We start from the raw sequence: 10,241 nt of genomic DNA, 5'->3' as shown, positions 1-10,241 counted from the left end.
ACTGCTGCGGTTCAGCGGAATGAGCGCGATGAGGGCGGCAAACGTAGCGAGCGTGGAGAAGAGCCCCACGTACGTGTACATACTCATCAACGATGATATGATCACAAAGGGATGCCCCCATACATTGTGCAAGAAGATGAGGCAGTCGGCGCAGTTGGTGACGTCGACAGTGAGAAGTGACATAACTTCGCCCTCGCGCGATAGCGTAGCGGCGCTGGTCACTTCCTCCGCTGTCGATTTGGCCGTGGACAGGGGCAGCGCCTCTTTCCCTCCCCCGTCGCTCTTCCGACTCAGACGAATGGGAGACTGCGGGCGGTCGGGCGCTGACGGCGACGCGGGGGCCCTCTTTCCACCACCGCCTCTGCTGCTACCGGTGTAGGCCAAAGGGGTTGTCAGAGAATGCCGCAGCAACAGCGTCTTGAGAGCGGAGGTGGACTTGAGGCATACGGCGTATAGATGAGTCAGGTACAGCTGAAAAAAGAGCGCTTGAAGCGACACGACCAAAATGAGGCTCAGGCAAATCACAAGACCGCGGCTGAGGTAACTCTGCCGTACGCTGGTGTTCGACACACTCACCTCCTTCAGGAAGGCAACCAGCGACTTCACGACGCGCGGGGCCAGCAGCGACAAGAGGTCTTGCGTCAGCTTCAGCGGAACACAAGCGAACACAAACTGACAGCCGCAGGGGTGGCGCAGAAAGACGTGAAAGAGAGAAGGGCCACCTCGGACCGGACCGAAGCCGTCCTCTTGGGTGTCCCCTCCGCGCGCGGAAGGAGGCAGGAAGAAGACTGCAAAGGCGCGCGACAGGACGCGGCGAATAGGTGCTGTGATGATCGAAAAGATGCGCTCCAGCCACCCCACCTCTCCGCGAGCGGAAAGCTCGTGTCGGCGCTGCCACAGCGTCCACGCTGGATCGCCGATCCTGTCTCGCGTACACAGAGAATGTGGCGGTCGCGGCAGTCGGTCCACAACACGCTGCAGTGCGCGCCAATGACCAGGTCCGTCGTCGATGGAGGACAAGGGCGGAGGCGAGAAGGTGTTCAGGGGGGAGAGCAGAGTGAAGTTCATGAGGGGGTCAAGCCAGCTATCTGTTATCAACGAGGCAAACGAGGCCGTGTCGGGGTCGGGAAAGGCATCGCCCGGGCGATGGGCGACCTCGGTCGGCGTACCGATGCGCCCACGGTCACCAGCGACACGCCTTACCGTGCCCGGCACGTGCGCTGGCATGTCTTCCACCCCCTCCTCCTCTTCCTCCGCGGCCGACGCTGTCGCGCCAGAAGAGGAGGCTGCGAGCGTAGGTGTGGCAGTGAAGATGTTGGGGCACAGGTGAACCGCGCTCGCGCTCTCGCGTGATCTCTTCCAGAGAGCGCCGCACACAGGACACCGCTCCCACCCATTGGGGATGGAAAGCGGCCGCACACCGACCAGCGCGTGAAAGAGTCGCTGCGCATCCAGCGCCACAACAATACCCAGCACCATCTTCACAAATAGGATCACATATACACCAGCGGCGATCGCGTCAGCCGCCGAGTCGAACATCTGCGGAGGGAGAAGCAGCGATGCCTCGATTTGGAAGCTGGCGATAGCTTGCTGGCGTACCTGCAATTGGCGCAGTGAAGCGTAGGTCGGCTCCGTTGCCCCAGGCATGCGGTGCGCCTTGCCCGACGTGCTCTTCACGGCTGCCGCTGAGTTCAGAACAGGATAGTTCATGAACCAGGCCAGCTCGACAGAGGCCAGGATGAAGCGAAGCACGCTGTCGTAGCCGTTGCCATATCGCACAGTGATGCGCAGTGGAACTGGCTTCCGCGAGCCACCATGCTTCCGCTGCGGTCGACTCTGACACAGCGCTGCGAGGCTGCTGACGGAACTGGTGAGAACCCGCAACGCCGTGAGTACTCCGTTGAGAGAAATGAACGCAAGGCCGAAGAAGAGTACCATGCTCGACGGGGACTTCCACAAGAAGGCAAGGCTTTCTCGTGACGCGCCGAGCGCGCTTGTCACACTCATGCCGCCTTTCCTCTTGAACACATCTGCTACTCCATGCACCAGGGCCTGGTCTACAGCCCGACAAAGCCCGCTAAACATATGGATGAACGCATCCTTGGCCAGTTCCGTGTTGCTGACATTGGCGCTCGTGAAGGTGAGCGCCGAGTTGAAGAAGTGGTCCACCAGTTGCCCCCACAGAATGTGAAGGAAGCACAGGTGGATAAAAAAGAAGGTGTAGCCTGGTACGCGCCGCAGTACACCGTGCACAAGGAAGGTGGAGAGACTCCACGACGCTTTGACCTCCAAGACTGTCGAGGCTCTGGCTGCCATGTCAGGCACCTTTCCCATTCTGCCGCTTCTCGATGCCCCCCCTCCCCCTCCCCTACTCCCCACCTCTTTTTTTTTCCGTTGATGGAGCACGCGGCTACAGAAGGACAGAGTAGCAAATGTGTGTCAGAGGCAGAGTATGAGGCGAGCGACGGGCACCGAGGTACTGGCTCTGGGACGCGTGAAAACACTCTCACGGTCAAGTTGCTGGAACGAACCACACGGGTTGGGAGGGGGAGAGAGAGAGAGCGAGCGAAGGAAGACCCTCTGTGAGAGTGACGGCGCTGAGCGGGTAACAGGGAAAGTGGGCAGGAAAGCGAACAACAACAACGCGGGAGAGGGAGGGAGACAGGAAAGGTGCACAGAGCTGCCAGTAAAAGCCGATAGAGAAAAGGCCACTCCACATGACACGCCCTCGACGCCTTTTTTTTGCCGTTTGGTTGATGTTCTCGCCTGCTGCCCAACAGATGCGCTTTCGCATCCGTCAGAGGCACGGCGTGACGTGAAAGAGAGAGGAAGGGATGAGGGGGTGAGGGCTCTTTCGTGGATGGAAAGTGCCGGAGCAGCCAGTTGTGTGTTGGGACACCAGGAAGAGCAGTCGTGTGCTATCAAGCACAGAGCACACGACTCCGTACACAAGCGCTACAGGACGACAGAGAGAGAGAGAGGCGAACCCGTTGATCTCGGAAACAGACGGCGCATAACACAAGTAGGCGTAGCCGATCGCCGCAAGCCACCGGTAGACCCTTGCCTACCTGTATACTGGTCGAGTGAATAAATAGACACCCAGCGAAAGAGCACAGGCAGGTCGAAGGGAGTGACGCTCGAGAGGAGTCGTAGGAGTGGGAGATGGATTATGTTAGAGAAGCCCAGTGTGCCCTGCACCGCTTTGTGAGCCTAGAATCCACTGATGAGGTAGGTACGTGTGCGACTGTGAGTTAGGTCGGTACGCTCGCTGGGTGGATGCGTGTCGCGGCTCATTCATGCCGATCCAGTGAATGAGAGGACCGCGCAGAGGACAGATACATGCCAGTGCACGCGTGTGTAGGGGCCGTGCGGAGGCGGGCCCGTGAGAGGACATCAGTGTAAAGGAGTGTGGCGGGAGAGGGAGGGCAAGGTGCGATGGGAGGAGGTCAGCAGGCTTGAACCCGAAATCCGTATCAGCATATCACCCCTTTACAGAGGCGGAGGCGGCGTTTAGCGAGACAGAAAGGACAGTTGTGCTTGATAAGCAAAGGCAGACATTTTCGCTGCCATCTTCGTCGGGGAAGGGGGGGGCGTGCGTGGGCCGGCGCCTACGAGGGAATTGTGAGCATACCACTTTGCTGAAGGCCGGTTTCGTTTGTGTATGGTGGGCTCACAGACATCCCCCATCCCCGGAGACGGCTGAAATAGAAAAGCAGGCGTGCACACCCTTGCCACCGAGTTGCCTGAACAAATGCCGCCTTCGTTAGACAGAGGGGAAGGGGTGAGGCCACGGGTAGCCTTGCACAGCCAGGTGACACAATACACGGCCACGCGTACAAGACATATGCGCAGCTCCGCGCACCCCGGCACACCATCAGCAACAGCGGCCACTCAAGTGCCGAACAAGCAGAGAGGGCATTGTTTGCCCTAAACGTCATGAGTATAGCGCGGCACAGGGGGAGGGGGAAAAGGAAAGGCCCGAGTAGAGAGTTTCTCTCTCTCGCTCTGTGGGTTGGTAGCCTTCCTGAGCGTGCATACGCATAGAGAAGGCCCGCAGGAGGCGAGGTGGTGGTGGTGGTGGTGGCCGGAGGAGGAGGAGGACACCTGAGCGACAACCGTCGAGTCAGAGGTGCGTAAGAGACACAGACGGCTCAGGTGCGCACCAGCGCCCCCCCCTCTCCTCCTTACAGTTTCCACCACTTCCACCTGACTTCGGCATCTTCCTGCGAAAAGAGGGCAAACTGCACCTGAATAAGGAGAAGCAAACTCTTCTCTGCGCTCCCCGCGCGGCCGGCATGGACCTTGCGCGCAGGAGCGTTCGGGTGCGGCACGCCTGTCTCTGGTGGCGTTTCTTCGCGCACCTCCTCTGTGGCGTCGTCTTCGGAAGAGGTGAGGCCGCGCACCCCCGGCATTGTGAACAGCCGGAATAACTTGTTCACCAAGACGACAGGCACGTTGCGCTTCTCGTCAAAGAAGAGGCAAATTCGCATCCCGCGCGTCTCCGGTGACGTCGCCGTTTCTCGCGTCGATATGTTGAAGGGTGGCACCTGAGGAGAGCGCAAGAGGGGTTCCATTGTGGTAGAGGCGGTGCCGGTGGGAATCAGGTATGCGGAGCCCTCGACGTCTTCGTAAAATAGCTTGTGGGGCGGTTTGATGGTACCCGTGAGGGAAGCGTCAGCCGATAAAGAAGCTTCATCTGTCTGCCTCAGCATGCCAAGGGATGAGCGTGAAGCCGGGCCCGAGCCTGAGCCCGAGCCCGATCCCTGCCAAGATGCCGATGAGCAGCGCCACTGTTCGCACTGCCGATCTAACATCCGTTGCACCCGATCACGTCGCCGGCGCTCCATCTCCTTCCGCTCTTCTTTCACGTGCCTCGACATGACGCGGCGACGCACAATGTCCAGAAAGGCGGCGAATTCGTGTGGTCGCGGCTCCCCAACCAACAGAGGCAGCTGATCGCGCCTGCGACGACGCCGCTCTCGGCGGAGACGCGCCGCGGCCTCTTTGCGTCGCTGCTCTTCTACTGAGAGGCAGTGTGCTGGAATGCTATCAGGTACCGCGGCTGGCTGCTTACCTACGCCCCGCACTGGCGACGTGCGTGCGTACAGATTCTCGTCTCCTTTCCCAAGCAGCGGCTGATTTCTCGTTTCTGCGCATACCTCCGAGGCACCTGGCGGAGGCGGCGGAGATGTCGTGACCGGCGATGCCTCTGTCTGCGAGACGTCCCGCAAAAGTGAAGAGGGGGCCACATCTGAAGAGCAGCTTAAGGAAGATGACACGTCCGACTCGTCCGCTGCGTGGACGGAGTGCTGCCGATGGTGGTGGCAGCCGTTTCCACTCTTCCTTGTCACACTTTTCGAGGGCGGAAAACTGTGGTAGATGCGCAGCACCCGCGAGGTTTGCAGCGGCAACTTCATGGGGGAGGAGGCATCTTTCCCAGTCGGCCCCACCGCTTCTCTCCTCTCGGTGGAGGTAAGGGCCGGAGCCTCACTGAGAGAGATGGTCACCTTCCCCTCCTGGTGCACCGTCAGAACCGAAGTAGCTCGCGTCTTCTTCGCCGTCTCCGCTTCCTCATCCTGGTCGTCGTCCTCCGCCTGGTCCCTCTCCAAGGCTTCCAGTGCCAGCCCCAGCCGCTCCGTCCCCACCTGTTCGCACAAGAGCTGGTACGGGAAGCCCATGAAGGACTGTTGGGATGCCAATACCACCTCCCGCACTGCCGAGAAGACCTTCTCACTTCGCGCCTTGGAATCGGTTGGGAAGAGGAGGGAGGCGTGATAGAGCGCTGGATCGTAGCCGGACAAGGAGAGGAGAGGATCCCCCACAAAGTCTGGCAGGTGTGCTCGCACCTTGACCACCGCGCCCTTGAGCGCTGCGGCGCTCACCGAGAACAGAGTATCAAAGAGGTTCTCGTTAGGGGACAGCGGACCGCCACTAGGGTCGTGGTCGCCCAATGCTGTCGCCGCCGCTGTGGAGGTGACACCGCCATTTTTCTCGACTGCCAAGGCTGCGGCCACTTTTTCTTGGACACGCTTCTGGCATCTGTCGTAGCAGTACTCGACGTAGCTTAAGATGGCTGCCAAGGCATCATCGGGATCGTGGTACGGGGTGTCTTCGACGAAGAGGGTCTCGCGAGGGATGTCACGCTCAAACTGCTCCCAAACGTACAGCCACTCATGATTCAGCGCGTTCGGGTCGGCAAAGCGGCGCAGTATATCTTGCCGTTCCGCATTTGTGAGACCTCTGGACCCGGCGAGCCGCTCATAATTGCGCAGCGCACGATCGCGCTGCTGGTGTCGCAGTTTGTTCTCCTCGATCGTCTCCTCGAAGTCGGGGGAGTAGCGGTAGCGAAAGACGGCCGGCACCCTTGTGCGCTGGTGGATACCCCCCTGCAGGAGCGCGTGCGGCTGCATCGCCTCCCGCCTTACCGCCTGCCTCACTGCTTCACTCATCTCAGAAGCGGAGGCTGCGCTGCCAACAGGAAGGTTCCTGGCGGCGTCTGCCGCCGGCCCGGAAGCTGCCGTTGCCTCATCCCTCGTCCGAGAGTCCATTGACGACGGAAGCGCCCGGCCCTCAATGGTGACGCTGCGCGGCGCCGCAGACGGGACTGGGAGCATCGCCTCCGTGTCACGACTCCGCATGAGAAATATATAGGAGGCGGGAATGCGTGACGGGTCGGAGTCCGTCCCTTCTGCCACTGCCGCGGAGACAGACTTCTTTGCGATGGTGCCGAGCTCAGTAGACGGCGAAGGGGTGTCTGGGTCTACCGTGGTGGACGGGGCACCAGCGCTCTTGACTCCTTTTTTGTTCGGCGGTACAGTAGAAGCGCCATTCGAGACGTGCGCATAGTCCTCTCCGGCTACACCTGCCACTTCCACGGCTACAGCTGCGGGCTTGGTGAGAGGCACTGGGGAGGTGGCTAATACCGTGTTCCGCTCCTGCGTCACTGTGAGTGAGGGAGACGGGATCGCGCTGGTGTAGACAAAGCCGCCTTGAGTGCTGTAGGTGCGCTCATACTGTACTGGGCGCCCTGCCGCGCCGTGCTGCCCACTTTCGTGGCCCTGTGCATAGTGGTGGTGGTGCGGTAGAGGTTGAGGCTGATCGCGCTCCGCCTCTTCACGCGCTACGTAGGAGTGAAAGCCAGATAGCGCGTCCGAGAAGAGGGCTTGCCGGGAAGCAGTGAGGGTGACGGTGTAACGCGGGGACTCGTAGAACTCCTCCATGGTCGCCGGCAGTTCGCCCTTCGACTTTCGAGATGCAGGGTGCTTCTGCGGGGCGGCCGTGACACGTTCCGCGAGACTCTTTGCAGACCCGCCGAGGCCCCCCGACAGCCCTCTTTCGCTCCCCTCTCTTGGCTGCTGCACCGCACGGATCCGCTCGACCGCCTCTTCGGTGGAGTCGACATGCTCTAAAACGTACACAAAATCATCATCCGAGTCGCTGGCCGAGCGGGAGAGCGAGTGTGGCGGGGGGGAGGGGGATGCCGGACTGCTGCTGAGCTGCGACCCAGGTGACGGCTTGCGAAGCGGAGGCGGCATTGGCAAACTGGGCGCTTGTGGCGTGGGCGTAGGAGACGTTGAAGTGGTGAAGGTCTGCGACTCGACGCGATCGCCTTCCCTTCGTGACACTCGATACCCTTTGTCAGACTTAGGCTGCCCTAATGGTGAATATGTGGAATAGGCATGCACTGCGTCTGAGCGGGTGGACGAAGCCGTTGAGGGGCCTCGATCGGCCGAAAAAAAATGAAGCAAAGACAGGCCGCACTTCTACGTGGAGGGCTGAAGGGGGGAGCAAAGAGGGAGAAAGGGAGGAGAGGAAGAGAGGCACCGCTGAGTTGGTGGAGGGGTGAACACGGACTCAGGGAGAGAGAGAGGGAGGCGGTGCGAGAGTTTTTTTCCACCGAAGGTTTGCCGGCGTAGGCGGGGAAAGGGGCGAGGAAGAGAGCGGCTAGAGAGGGCAGGGATGTAGGCAGACAGGTCGCCGTCCTCCTCATTTCCCACACATAAGGGGAGGGCGAAGAGTTTGGATCGCCTCCCCCGGCCACCGGGGGAGGGAGGGGGCGAGGGAGGAGAGGGATCAGTTGTGCACGCACACACGAAAAAAAGGAGGAGGTGCATCGACCATCGAGAGTGCAGAGGGGGTCTGCACGAATCATCAACGGTGTGTAGTTGCCCTTTCTCTCTTCGCGTGCGCGTATGCGTGCGTGTGCGAGCGCCGGTATCATCGAAACTGCAGGGCTGCTGCGACATCTCGCCCATTTAGACCGGAAAGATGGGGTGAGAAACACCCAAAGCAAACGACGAGCAAAGCCGACAGCGACCGGCAAGACAGAAGAAGCAACACAAGGAAGGGAAGAGGGCCGATGAATCTGCACATGAAGATAGCGCCCATGCCCCTCTGGGTAGGTCCCCTTGTGCCTCCCGGAGGAATGCATCACCGCCTCCCTGTTGGGGCACTCATGCACAGATAGGCACACCCTCAGGAAGGAGAAAAAAGTGGAGAGGCACGCCGACTCCTTTCACCTCGTCGGACGAATAACCAGGCACGCGTCGAGAACGCCCGCATGCACGATGACACGGCTCTATGCCAGCTGGAGTTGCATCTCATATCATCCAGCTCGAGGGTGCAAGCGCTGTTCCTCTCCCTGCCCCCCTTCCCCCCCCCGAGGCGACACTGAACATGCACCGGCTAAGAGAAGAGAAACGTGAACACTGGTGCCTGCTCGCTTTTCGGGAGCGTTGGACGACGCACATGAGACACCCTTCTCCTCCGTGCCCACAACCGTACGAATACCTACGAGCAGCAGCGATGTTGATGATGTGACGCATGGGTGCAGAGGGGCTTTCGGTAGCATGCCGCACCGAAGCCGGGAGAGTGGGTCAAGGAGAGGTAGTCACGGGGCGGTAGGTTTCATTGTTGTCTGAGCCAACGCCAATGTGTTTGCTTGGATCGGGGGCTTCACACAGAATGGCGGGGATGTGACGGCGGTGCTCTGCAGCTGTGCTGCGGCGCCCACGTTGAGAGAGTGATGCCACCAGTCCTCGACGGATCTGCAAAAGGGCGCTGGGAGGCTGTTGAAGCCGCGAGGCGATCTTGTGCTGTCTGCCATAGAATGCATTGTCGAACCCATGGAAGGATCGCACGAGGCAGCAACTTGCAGCAGCATGGCGTTGCCGACGTATCTGTGCTTAGCGCCACCTTCGCGCATCCCTCCGGTGGCTGTGCTCGCGCTTGCGCCTTGGCGCCGTTGCAGGGTCTCCGACTACTACTAGGAGAGCTGTACGTGCATCATGGCTCTATCGTAGTCGGCGGAGGGGCACAGCTGGAAGCATAGGACCGCCGTTTCGCTCTATGCAGCCCGAAAGAGAGCGAAAGCGGAATCCCCCCCGGGGGGGGGGGAGCGGAGGGGGAGAGAGCGCTAAGACGTACACGGAGACGCCGTCACCTAACCGAGAAGGAAGCGGGAAAAGAAGAGGAGTATGACAAAGGATAGCGCTGAAAATGCCGAAGAGAATAAGCGAAACAGAAGAATAAGGAGGAGGAGGGGGGAGGTCGCCAATGAGGAGCTTTCAAGCGTAACAGTCGCGATGCGGCACGAGCGAAAGCTGGGGTTAGAAAAGGGGAAGAGGAGGCGAGCGCCTGCTGCGGGCAGGAGAAGAGGCCACGGGAGGGCCCCTTCGCTCGTCAGCTATCGAAGTGTGAATGTCGGGTGTGTTTTGGTCCGCAGGGAAGTCGTCGGGTGGCGGGTAAAGAGGAGGGTGAGGCCGGATGGGCAAGTCGGTGGGGTTGACGTGAAGAGAGAGAGACCGAAATGCTCTTTTTCATTTTTTCTCTTCCATGACTACGGCATCTCTCCTCGCAGCCACGCGCGTGGGGCTTCAGCAACACTCCAGCGACGTCCCTAACGGAGAATTTCGTGGTTACGCAGGGAGTAACGCGAGGGATGAAGGAAGAAAGAAGAGGTCGAGGGAGGCGTTCTGTTATCCTTTTTGTCCCGGGTGGCCGCACTCGTTGCCACCGCTGTTGAGGGACACCTGGTGACCTCATGGCATGCAAAGCCTTCTTTGTGCTCGTCTGTCTTTCACACACACAAGAATAGAGTAGAGCGCGTGCTTACGCGTAGGTCGTCGACCTGCTCCGTGTACCCATATCCACACCCACATACAAGCACGGAAACCTTCAACTCCAGAAGATGCCGAGCGTGCCACAGACACACAAACAATCCACCGCCCTCCGCTGCGCAA

General features: G+C 60.2%; 2 protein-coding genes across 2 annotated transcripts in view; both read right to left on the bottom strand.

Moving 5' to 3' along the window:
• Positions 1-2,334, bottom strand: part of LSCM1_02127 (uncharacterized protein) — a gene marked incomplete at both ends in the record, with an annotated part of 6,282 nt that extends 3,948 nt beyond the window's left edge. The window contains one exon of the mRNA XM_067319716.1: positions 1-2,334. This exon is cut by the window's left edge and continues 3,948 nt beyond it. Coding sequence (XP_067175091.1) covers positions 1-2,334 — 2,334 coding nt within the window.
• A 1,850-nt stretch (positions 2,335-4,184) lies between these two features.
• Positions 4,185-7,535, bottom strand: LSCM1_02126 (uncharacterized protein; the record flags this gene model as incomplete). Its single annotated transcript, XM_067319715.1, has 1 exon — positions 4,185-7,535. One exon carries the CDS (start codon positions 7,533-7,535, stop codon positions 4,185-4,187), a length of 3,351 nt encoding a protein of 1,116 aa, XP_067175090.1.
• Positions 7,536-10,241: the final 2,706 nt, after the last annotated feature.

Source organism: Leishmania martiniquensis, chromosome 34 (assembly GCF_017916325.1).
Source record: "Leishmania martiniquensis isolate LSCM1 chromosome 34, whole genome shotgun sequence".
Taxonomy (NCBI): Eukaryota; Euglenozoa; class Kinetoplastea; order Trypanosomatida; family Trypanosomatidae; genus Leishmania; species Leishmania martiniquensis.
The sequence above is the reverse complement of the archived record's forward strand: the minus strand, read 5'-3'. Positions and strand labels throughout refer to the sequence as shown.